The following is a 12,763-nucleotide window of genomic DNA, read 5'->3' as shown; positions in this document are numbered from 1 at the left end:
ATAGCGTGCGGGCGTTATTAGACTGCCCCGAAAGTTATGATGTATATGTTGGGCAATTGTATGTAGCTTGGCCGTGCGGTGCTCCTAAAGGGATGGCAGATACTGGAGGCTCTGTGCAGTGCCTTGTGTAATGCCGTTGTGTCCTTTGACTCCATATGAGCAGAGGTTCGAAATCCCTATGGATTACTAGCGTTCTGTAAACTCTGGTAACATTGTTTGAGAAAAGGGTTTGTGCCTTTTCTTACCATCAAATGCATCTTTAACACTCAGCTCATTTGCAATGTCATTGAAAGGTTGTGGTACTCTTTCGCCAAACATGTAAGATGCAAACCTCGTTAGATATTTGCCACTATTCAAAACTCATCCACAAAAAGTCCACATCATGATCTGTTGCTTCTGCTGGAACAGCCATCTTAGAGAAAAAAAAGCTGCCTTGGCATTCTCCACACTAGACATGCACTCCATGGTGTACTACAGAAATTGCATGTTAGATGCCAAACTAGACGACTGTGCTTGGAGATTCATGGCACAGCCTGCTGCCAACAGTGCCCTATGGTCAGGTTCTTAAACTACATGTTCTGTCCCACAAGTACACCGTGAAATGTTGCAACACCTATGTTGAAGCAAAAGGCATACCCCAATAATGCCTCTGAGTCATAAAACATGAAGTAAGCTAACTCTTTATCAAAGTGTGTGTGCAGCTCCCAATCCATGCCCACTAGTGCCCACTGTCACAACATATCTTTTTGTTCAAATCATAAGGGGGCAACATTGGTAAAGAAAAATATCTTAGCCTCTTTGACAATTGTAACCACATCTTATCTGCGAATATCGTCACAAACGTGGACTGCAATTCTGTTAGGTCCAAAAAGGACACGACCATCATAAACCTGTGGTCCTGGATGTTGCCCTTTTAATGTGTTGGCCTTTGGTTGGATTTCTTCTACCGAAATCAAATACCCAATTTACTCAATCTCTCTCATAGTAAAATGGCACCAGTGCTTCATGTGTGGGGGTGTTTGCCAGGGCACAGTGCTAGCACTTATTTCTGACCCCCAGTCTATGTGGTGGTATTTTGGCAACTTTGTTGTTAGCTGTCAGTCGTAGTCATATAACAAGCACCTGCCGTGTGCACTGGCCAGTGCCTCTGCATCCTGTGCTGCCTCATTGTTATTCACAAACCTGATGACTAAAGTGGTCAAGGCAATGCGAGATATCCATTTTCAAAGGTAACCATGAGTTGGGAGGAGACAATCTACCGTGGTTGCTTGTGCTGGCCATGCTCACCTGCTACTCCTGTGCATGCGTAACATTGGTGCAACTCTGCTACAATAATAAGCAGCAGCACTGAGGGGTTAAGTACAACCGGTCAGTCACCTGCCGGCAGCACCAGTACAGAGGCAAAGCCAAGGAACAGGTCACTGCCAAAGAGGAGTGCCTGTCATGAGTGACAATCTATGTAAGACGATCAAGCTGCAGTGCTTGACTGGAAAAGGTCATTAGTTCAGTAATTACTTTTCCTGAATTTGTTCATCAATTTTCTATAGGTGGAAAGCACATTTTCTCTTTTTTGTGTGCATAGATGATCACCATGTTCCACGTGTCACTTATAGAGTCAGAACCAAATGTTAACAATGATGGTGCGTTTAAAGAGGCACATGAATATTGCTCTTGTTTCAAGACGCAACTGGTAACTTAAGTTATTTTGTGTTAAGTTAATTGGAATTTGTAAATCTCACATATGCTTTAAGTAGTGCATCCATCCCCCCCAAATGAGCCGAGTTGCAGCTTAAGCCCCAAATATGCTCACACTGTGGGGAGCGGCCGTGGGGGGTAGCAACAGTGGGTTGGAAGCTGCCCGTCCTGATGTTAAACAGGTGTGATTTGAAATCTTTGGCCCGTGACACTTATTTCTTTTGACAAATAAAACAGTGGGCCTCATTCCGGGTTTGGAGCTAACCATGGAGTAATTAGCTCAAAGATCAGCCGTTAAGGTCTGGAGCCGCAAAGGGACCTCGTAATCAGGCGTTAAGGGTTTAACGGTGCCGGCACCTTTTACGGTGCCGTTAAACCCTTAACGCCAGGGTCGTAATGACCCCCAATTGTAAATGGGATGCTCACTCATTTGAATGGCCGTCTTCCCAAAAACAAAATGTATGGGTAACTGTGACAGACGGCCCTAAAAAAAAGGTGGTCTTTCCCCTCTCCAAAAGTAAAGCTGAGTTGTGTATTTGGAAAATCCTTTCAATGCGAACAGGGCAGCACTAACAGATTTTGGCCATGCACACCCAGCTCTCAGCACTGGAGAGGGACCGTATCTCCTGCAGCAGAAGGCTTTCTACCCGAACCACACATTCCCTGGGGTGAAAATTCAGGCACATTTTCAAGAGTGAACACATCAAGAGATAAAGGCACAGCACCATGATGGTGCGATGTACCGTGTGCCACCTTGGCACTAAATACAAAAGCTAGACTGCGACAGGACATGCTGCACTTTTCCCATAAATGACAGTGCTGACATTCGCGAACCTGAGACTGGTTCCTTCAGTAATGGCTATGTTTTGCATTCTCTGTTTGGCTATTGGTGGTCTTCAGCTCTTCCCTCTATTGATCTAAAGCAAATCAAATTGTACCTGTAATCCAGAGATAGCAGTGGGGTATGGTGAAAGTGCAGTTGAGCCTAAATTTCTTCCAAGAAGGGGAGTCATGGGTGTACTGCTAGTGGTATGTGTTGCGCGCCAATACGCCTCCAGGTATTCAGCCAAATGCTCACAGGCATCCTCTAGTTGATTTTCATCCAAAATAACATCAAACATTTCCTGTTAAGAAGAAAAAAAAAGACATCTCATCATATCAAGTAAAACGGTCGAGTGTTCAGTGTTTTAGAATTATTAGATATGTGAAGAAAATCTATAGCAAATATTAGCCAAATCTGATTAAAGAAAATAAAGGTCACCATGAGGAAAAGAGAAGTGCATTTGTAAGTGGGTGTCTGGACTCCTCGGCACCCATCACTATCAATTCAAAGTGCCATTCAGTTAATTATTTAATGGCTAAAATGAATACACATTAATGTTGAACTATTAAAGTCAAAACCACTTTTTAACAATTGACTTTTAGTTATGTTTTGAAAATGCCCAGCCAATAAAGTCAGGCGAGAAAAGGAAGACTTTGACTAAATGCGGCATGGCAATGGAAATAGCCAGACTGGACTACCAACATAATGGCAGCTCCCACTGATAAAAGTGGTACAACCTAAATGTAAAAAAAGACAACTTGACTGCCAGTCTCATCCCCTCCATCGCGGTTAATAATCCACCACCAGCCGTCTTCTCCTTCATGGGTTTTCCTTGCAGGGGTCAGGAGGGGGATTGGAGGTTTGGTTAAGTCAAGTGAGGACCTTCTAGCACAGGGTCTTGCTGGGGAGGATTCAATGACATAAATGCACTGAGGCTGCTCAGTGAGAAGTTTGGTGGGGGGCCACCTCCGCCAGAGGATATTTATGGGATTGAGTAGGTCTGACTCTGTGAGATTTTGTTTTCTTTCTTTTGAGCTTAAGGTCAGTAGGCATTGTTGATAAAGTACTGTGGATATGCAAATATCCTAATGATTGTTTAACTGCTACAATCCCTAGAGACACTAGCATCTCCTCCACCTTGTTTAACTGTTAACAGTGAATTGCAAAAGAGGGACCCTCTTTCCAGGAGAAGGCTCTACATCCGTTAACCTTTGAGCAGTGGGCTATTATAAAGCAAACCCATGTGATTTATTTTAAAGGAGCCCTCTACGAAACCTCAATGAGGTTCCCATTTTTATTTTTTTTTTGTCTGGGGCTAGGAAAGGTGGGCAATACAAATGTAGGCTAGATTATATGCCCAGTCATTTCATTTCCTATGACAGATTTACAGGCAGAGTACAGGTAGGGATATATTTTTGTAACCAAAACTTCTTTCTGCTTATTAAACGGTTCCCTTAAGGTCCCTCTTTAAATTAGGGAGTAATAATTTTGGAGCTCCTTCCGTTGCCACTGCTTTGCTGGTAGCACTAATCCTGCCAATTTTCCCGGGGGATGGCTTTTGGACTCCAAAATCATTGCCTTCTTCCATGCGCTGGGTACCCCCAGAATATGAAGCCATGGCCAGTAGTGCATGTCACCTGGACACCTTTTCTAGGCATGCCTGAGCCCCCCAACCAAAAATGTTTTGACAGTGGACAAGCCCAATGGCCTCTTTGGCAGAACATGGCCAAAGGACTCAGCCAAGCCATGATATGGCCAAAGCCAAGCCAACTGCTAGGACTAATGTGCAGGGGCTATTTTGCCTGGGCCAAAAACCTATGCCATCTGCCCTTCCGAGCCAATGGCCGTAGCTACTGGGCATGGCCTTTGGCCAAATGGCTACTTCCAAGATAACACGAACACTAGAACATAGACGGCAATAGAGTTTAGAGTCTTTCTATGTTAGGGGAATCATAGATGAGTGAGAAGTTTGCACGTTGCAGAGTATTTAAACATCACTGAATGTGCCAACCGGTTTTGCCTTATACAGATCTTATACAGATCTTGATGAGACAGCAATAAAGGAGGCTGAAGAAGTAATCAAGATAATTCTTAGAGACCTGATAAACTATTCTAAATTAGAGTACATTTGTGTTAGGGTAATGATTCAATAGAATGATTTAAATCTTTGTAGGTGATAACAATCAATATAATTCATATATTTTCCCAGAACCTAACAAAAAAAAAAGAACAATGCCATCTCACTGCACAAATTCTGATTAGTAAAAATGCCCATAATAGCTATAAAATCTCTCTTTTTGTGAACACATCTTTATTAGGATTGGTTGAAAAAGAACAGCAATGTAATGAGGGGTTTTCAATCCATGTGGGAAACACAAAATATTTAAACAGGTTAGTAGACTTTGTATTGTCAAGTAAGTTTGGTGTATTGCTATGGAATCGTAGCTAGGATAGTGAACCAATATATGATTGTTTTTTAGGAAAAGCAAAGTGGACTATTACCATGACGAATATAAGAATATTTGCCACTTTGCCCAGCTGTTGTACTTTGGCCATTCCCTGGGCACTGCAAACTGCCTGGAGTGTCCACTGGGCTGGCCTTCAGTGTTGCCCAATTGCCTTTTTAACTAGGCATGAACAACAGCCCAGGCCAACAAAGAGCCCTGCTCCTGTCAATGCCAAGTAACCAACCAATTGTGAGTTCGCAGGCCAGCACCTGAGGAGCTGGCCTGTAAGTTCAAGCCAGGCCGGTGTGTTTGAGTTGGGCTCGAGCCGTTTCATGAGGCCTGGCTCAAGCCCACACATCTGTTTCAAAGCTTACAGATCACCACCAGCCCTAATGCCCACAAGCAAAACATACTTTTCTCATTTTGGGAGCATATTTAACTCCTCTAAGACCCCTGTCCTTGTCCTGGGTTAGAGGAAGCCCCGGGGAGCTGCAATATGCCCCTTTAAAAAAAGACTGAAGCAAAGGTTCAGCAGGATCCTGCACAAATCTGTGGGCCACAATGGCTGTCATTTAGCAAATGTTACTGGGCTCCCAACCAATGATAATGGCTGGCTCTCAACAAGCCTATCTTTTTCCCCTTACTAAAATGTGTGTACTCGGATTGTGTCTTTGAAACAGAAATGGCCAAGCAGGTCTTCAAAAATGGCTCTGTGGGGTTTCTGAATAGTTCTGCAATCCAAGATATCACTGAGTCTGCTGCAGAGTCTTTTGGTTGCGGTTGTGAGAGGACTCTACAGCTTTTTGCTCCTGAACCCAGTGAGGACCTGCTTCTTGTCCTACCTTTGTTTTGCCTACTTCCACCTGGTGACTTTAAAATACCCAGAACACCGCGGAGCGGCCGCGGAGTCTGCTGCAGAGTCTTTTGGTCTTTAGGCTCTGCAGGCTCCGCGGCGCCTCCCCCAGAAAAATCCACCTACTGAATCACCCAAAGACAGCCAAAGACAGCCAAAATAGTGTAAGTGACCTACTTCTCATCACGCTACATACACCTAAAGCATCGCTCCCCGTCCTGCAGGATCTCAAACCCGTTACATGCTCCTCGCCTACCACCCATCCACGCCCTGCATCACTGACCTTGAACTTGCTGATCGCCTTGAGCCCAGTTGCGACCGCTGACAGCCCTGCTGTCCCTTCGTGTGCTCGCACCAGCTGGCCTGTAACCAAGCGATTCATCTTTGACGCCGGAGCCTGCCTGTGCCTACTGTACACGCGTCTTCACCCCACCTCACACCGAATAGAATCCTCTACCGCCCGCGCTTTTGCGGCCTCGCCCCTGCTACTTAACGTTCTAACTTCTGGCATCTCCAGTTACCCTCGTCGATCAGGAGACGGAAAGGGCTTCGCCCTTGGATCCTAATCCTCCAACCCCAACCGCTCCAGAGAAACAAAACAACCATACATCCTCGTTCCATTCGTTGATCAAGAAACTGAAAGGGGTCCGCCCTTAGATCCTGAAAGCGTACCTGACTTTCTACAATAAATCGAAACGAAGATTCACCAGTGCAGCCTCGCTGACCGGGAGACCGAAAGGGCTTGCCCCTTGGATCCTGAAAGCGCAACTCGCGCCACTACAAAAGGACGAATCAAACATTCACCTGCGCAAAATAACTGATCAGGAGACCGAAAGGGTTCGACCCTTGGATTCTGAAACCACAATTTGATCCACCAGAGAAAACCGAAACAAGGATACACCTACGCAGCCCCTGCTGACCAGGAGACCGAAAGGGCTTGCCCCTTGGATCCTGAAAGCGCAACTCGCGCCACTACAGAAGGACGAATCAAACACTCACCTGCGCGAAATAACCGATCAGGAGACCGAAAGGGTTCGACCCTTGGATCCTGAAAGCGCAATTTGATCCACCAGAGAAAACCGAAACAAGGATACATCTTCGCAGCCACTGCTAACCAGGAGACCGAAAGGGTTAGTCCCTTGGATCCTAAAAGCGAACCCGATAAAAAAGAAAAAAAAAAAGGAGACCAGCACTCTGACAAACCAAACAGAAATCTTGCAAAACCTAAGCCTAGCATTCTACAATCGGGAAACAATGGCCACAACTCGCACTAATAAACAAAACCCAACTCAACGTCCAAAAACAAGACAAACAACTAAGAACGCGACCGATAACACCACGGAGAGAGACCAACTACAGCTAACATTGGAACAATCCTTCAAGAAAGTGACACTGTACAAAGAAATTCCAAAGTCCCTGACACAGTGTTCAGACTATAAACAGAACTTAGAAGACTCCAGAGCCCAAACCCTAGAAACTGCCAATCCAACTGCATGGCTGAAAACCAACAACTTCGTTAAATCCGTCGGCACAGTGGAACTCCAACTATCAGTAGACTCACACAGTACAGTAGAAAATCACCAAATAATCTCATCTGAACTAAACAGCTCAGACACTACCAAACCTGGACAACCTATTATGTCCGCGCCATCATTACTGCCTTCCCAACTCGAATTAGAACAACAACTGACCAACTCATCAACTGATCCGAACGCAAACCACCAGCTCGCAAAACAAGACCCCTTAAACAACGGGATACAAGACACCTTGACAAACCTTGCAACCAGCAACGAAGAACCCATCGAACTTACAACCAAACAGATGCAGACGACCACAAAACAGGACTTAATATCAGACAAACAAATCCAGAATCAACAATCCATGAAATCGGAGAAACTACACGAAATACACAGCAACCCTCAGGAAATAACTAATAATCAAGAACCAAAACTCACAGCTGACCCTGTCGCCTCCAAGCTAACCGCAACCAGCCAACAAACAGAACGAACACAAGACCTAACCACAAAACCAGCAATCCCAACACCAGACCAACTGAAGCAAAAAGAAAAAGCAAGATTAGCCCGCCTTGCATGGCTTAAAACTCACAATTCCGCCAAATCCGCCAGCACTGTGGAACCAACAACATCCAAAACAAGAAATAAACTACCAAAACTATCACTGGACACCACCGAAATAGAATTCATCATGTCTACTGCAGAAAAAACAAAAGAAGTACTTGGAGAACGAACAGAAATAACTCAAATACAATCAACCTCAACCCCTTGCATCCCCTATGGAAACCAAAACAAACAGATGAAAAAGGAACGACAACCAGAATTGGATGAACGTAAAACTGTCCCATCACGATTCAACTATGACTCGGATGAATCCTACTATACCCCAGACCCAATAATCAAGAACCAAAAACCAAAAGACCCACAACAGAAAAACGACAATCATGTACAAGATGAAGAAGATATGCACCCAAGAATCCCAACAACAATGTTGGACTTACAAAATATGCTCATCGCATTACTCTCCCAATCAATGATCCCCTTCTTGAAACTACAAGAAGACCTGAAAGATTCAATAAAAGATCAAGCGACCCTTTTAGCACTAATCCATTCAAAACAGATACACATCGAACACTTTGTCTCGACAGTGGAATCAAGACTGACAATAGAAGCAGACGAGACATACCGGTGGCAACAAAGATTAGCAGAGATCGCAAGAGGAGACCGACAAGAAAAAACAAAACTTACAGGAGAATTACTACAGATGCTTAAAGAACACCATCAGCAACAAGCAACCAGACCCAACGACCAACGACTACAAACCTCGCCGCTTTCAAAACCATCACAACCCCCAACTCAGATACAACCACTACCTGAAACAATTACAGATTTTGCCCAACAAACACTGAAAGAACCACCTCAAAATAATACTAACAAAAAAACAGAAACCATTATCTCAAGCAACATAACAAAGAATCCAAAGGAAAACTTTCAAATCTTCGAAAAAGAAAAAACAACGAACGAAATAAAAGGAACCCAACAGAAAAATAACAAAAAACGACAAACGGGCTCGCGAGCATTTCTAAGAAATATAACCCAGAATACCCAAATCGCGCATCAATCAAAGAAGAAACAAACAGCTGTCAACACACAAAGCATTCAAGTTCAGCTAACCCAGATAAAACCCAAACTAGCGCAACCTACCCTGCCACAATCGCTGATTGACGAGGACTTGCTCGACATCACCACCCATGAAGAACAACCACTAGAAAACAATCAACAATCTTCACAACCACTAATTCAGACAAGCTACATAATAATCGACGAATACGCCTCAATACTTGAACAACAATCGAACCAAAATCAAGACAATTCTACTGAAATCTCCCTAGAAGAAATCTCAATGATCTCGATGGAAAACATCTCAACACTCACAACCAGAGATGAACCGTATGATTCAATCTCGTCGACCTCGATAACAACACCACCACAAGATCACAGTCAACACAGACAGACTAGACCAATATTCGTCAATCCACTACGACAAAATGAAACATATGAAATCCATATTGAAAATGCAAATAAAAACCAAGAACCGGTAATTCTAAATAGAACAAACCTACTACGCCTCTTTGGCGTAATACCTCGCCTGAACAAACTCACAACAAAAGATATTGCTCTGATAACCTTCAAAGACGACCGGAACCTGGATAAGATCGTCATAGAGCTCCCAGACCAAAATAACCAAGAACTCATCATATCAACAAGAAAACAACTACACAAATTAGGCTTCTCATGCTGGGCATCAACATCCTCAAGAATACCAAGCAAACCAAAAGACAAAGCAACCACAAGGTATGAAGAACTACACATTGAACAGAGGAATCAAAAACAGACAACTGACGATAGATACTCAAATCGTGCCTCAAAAGAAGCAGACTCAGATAGAATTAACAAACCCAACAGAACTAGCTTTGAAACTCCCTCATCAGACACTGCATCTACAGAATACTCTATAAGAAGCCAACATCCAGACAGATATGCCGATGCAATCAGAAGAATCTATGACTACGAAAACACCCTCTCAGATACAGAATCTACAGAATACTCAATGAGCTCAAACTCATAACAATTAATGAACCATAGATTCAATTGGTCATTGTGCTCGTGGAACACCAGAGGCAATTTACATCTATTCACGGACACAACCGCTGAATTAGAGCAATATCATTTCATATGCCTTCAAGAAACCTGGCTCAGCGACCCACCGGCATGCGATGGCTTTATCACATTCCTAAACCCAGCTATCGTACAAAAACAAGGAAGACCTGCTTCAGGCTTACTCACCCTGATCAAGATAAACCCATACATCAGAGTAATACTCTCCGAGAATATAAACCCTTGGACGCAACTGACCATAATAACATCCACAAAACACCAGCAAAAGCGAGAAGACAAAAACAACTCAACAATCCTAATTCTAAACCTCTACTGGAACCCGCTAGCAATATCTACAAACACGTTCCTAGATGGAGTCTTCATTTCGATTGACGAGGCCTTAGCTAAATACCCGTTATCAGAAACAATAATCTGTGGCGATCTGAACATCAAGTTATACGATAAAAACGGTAGCCTCTTAAAGCACTCACAATTATCACCAAATGCAAAGAGATGGATAAAAGAAACCACAACGCGGAACCTACTCCTTCTAAGCCAAGGGAACACTTTGAATTCCTATACACCCACATGGAGCAGAGGTTCGTCCCATGCAATCATCGATTATATATTCCTATCTGAAAACCTTCACCATTCAGTTACAAACGCACAGACGATATCAACGGACAAGAGCGATCACAACCAACTTACCGCACACTCAGAAGCGAAACCAGAAAAAACAGTGACAGCACTACCACCTCCTCCATTAGAACTAAATGGAACAACTACAAGACTGAGAATCCCGCAAGCCTCCTCAACCTCATTGCCGGAACAATTCCATCAGGCAAGACTGGCAAATGATATAAAAATCGACTATGAATGGATACTAATCCCATTCCAACAAACCAGAAAAAATCGTCCGCAGAAAGACCACCGACATTTCTACAACCAGGAAATTGCCGAAAGGAAAAAAGACCTAAACCGAATAATACGACAGCTAAAGAAAACTCCAGCTCCCGACACTTCACACCAGATCAAAACCCTGAAAAACAATCATCGAAACTGGATCAAATCGCAAAAAAGTCTCATTCAACAAGCGGATGCTGAACAAATACTGAAAAGCCACAAATCCCACAATACCAAAGAACTTTGGAACCTACTCAATGACAATCAACAAAAACAGCATAAACTCATAGCTAATGTAACCCAAGAAAAATGGATAACGCATTTTACTACCATTTACGCACTACGAGAAACAGCTCATCAGAATACACAAACTACAGCAGACTCAACATGGAAAGTACAAGCAGAATTTGAAGACTTCATCTGCCTGATTAACAAACTCAACACTTCTAGAGCACCAGGCCCAGATGGACTATCTAATGCCATGATCAAGGAAGATCCAACCGCTTGGGCAACCCTTCTATGCCATATTACAACCCTGATCAATAAACTGCATAGAATACCTAACTCCTGGAGAACAGCAGTAATCGTACCAATCCACAAACAAGGCCCTAAAGAAGACCCTCAAAACTTCCGTCCGATCGCCCTGCTCGATCCGCTAGGAAAACTATTTGCAACAATATTATTAAACCAACTCACTGCGTGGGCCACAAAAAACAACAAATTCTCGACCAGACAAACAGGATTTACAGCCAATGTTGGAACAAACCTCAACCTGGTATTACTCCAAGTAATCAAACATGAAGCTATCAACTCCAACTCGGCAATCTACGCAGCATTCATTGACCTAAAAATGGCCTTCGACTCAATCTCGCGAGAAAAATTATGGTCGAAACTTAGAACATGGAACTGCCCAACCGACATCCTAGAACCGATCATTCTACTATATTCAAAAACCACGATAAAAGTCAGATTGTCGAGACAAGGAACTACAACACCCGCCATACCAACAGAAAACGGACTCAAACAAGGCTGTCCACTTGCAGCGACACTCTACAACCTCTACACTGCTGACATTGAAGACCATCTAAAATCAGACAAAACTAATCCCCCCAAAATCAACTCGATCCCAGTCCCAGTCATGGCATATGCCGATGACATCGTGATACTAGACAAAACACCGACTGGGTTACAAACAACACTGGCAGACTTAAGCCAGTACATGAAAAAAAATGAATTAATGATCAATACGGGAAAAACAAAGATAATGACCCTAACCAAATCACTAAAAAAAAAAAGAATAAACCAACGTACATTCATGATAGACAACGTCGAACTAGAAAATGTTACTGAGTTTAAATACCTTGGGATCACAATAAACCAGTCTAAATCAGAAGAGCAGTGGCTGGACAAAATCGAACAAACATCCCAAACGCTATCAAGACAAGGCTGCCTCCTTCACAGAAAATACGGCAAATTCTCCTTCAAGCCAATTATCTCCTACTACAGACACAAATACATCCCGATTCTCACCTATGGTACCGAAGCAATGCTAAACGCTCAGAGAGTCAACTGGACAAAATATGAAGCGACTTTCTGGCGCAAAGTCCTTCGCCTCCCACAAACATTTCCAATGCCAAGAATACGTTATGAATTGGCAACTCAATCAATTGAATCAGTCGTACAGTGGAAAAGACTAGACATCTTTCGCAAAATATTGACAGACGGGAAAACCCCAGCAATTCAAATACTGCGACATAAAGAAAATACCTTCAACACGACAATACTGCAAAAATGGAAAGCCACAATGAGAAAAGAAATGGTTAGTGAAAATATCACAGAAGAATTACTTACACTTCGTCCACAACACGCA

The 12,763-nt window shown here is 43.3% G+C and overlaps 1 protein-coding gene across 5 annotated transcripts in view; it reads right to left on the bottom strand.

Annotated features, from left to right (window-relative positions):
• CACNB4 (calcium voltage-gated channel auxiliary subunit beta 4) overlaps positions 1 to 12,763 on the bottom strand; it is a 1,461,524-nt gene that overhangs the window by 60,913 nt on the left and 1,387,848 nt on the right. For all 5 annotated transcript variants that reach the window (XM_069616452.1, XM_069616451.1, XM_069616454.1 and 2 more), the window contains one exon: positions 2,634 to 2,819. In XM_069616452.1, the coding sequence (XP_069472553.1) occupies positions 2,634 to 2,819 (186 nt within the window). The remainder of the gene's footprint in view (positions 1 to 2,633; positions 2,820 to 12,763) is intronic.

This window comes from Ambystoma mexicanum, chromosome 9 (genome assembly GCF_040938575.1).
Source record: "Ambystoma mexicanum isolate Mex_15411 chromosome 9, UKY_AmexF1_1, whole genome shotgun sequence".
In the NCBI taxonomy this organism is placed as follows: Eukaryota; Metazoa; Chordata; class Amphibia; order Caudata; family Ambystomatidae; genus Ambystoma; species Ambystoma mexicanum.
This window is presented reverse-complemented; position numbering and strand designations above follow the sequence as displayed.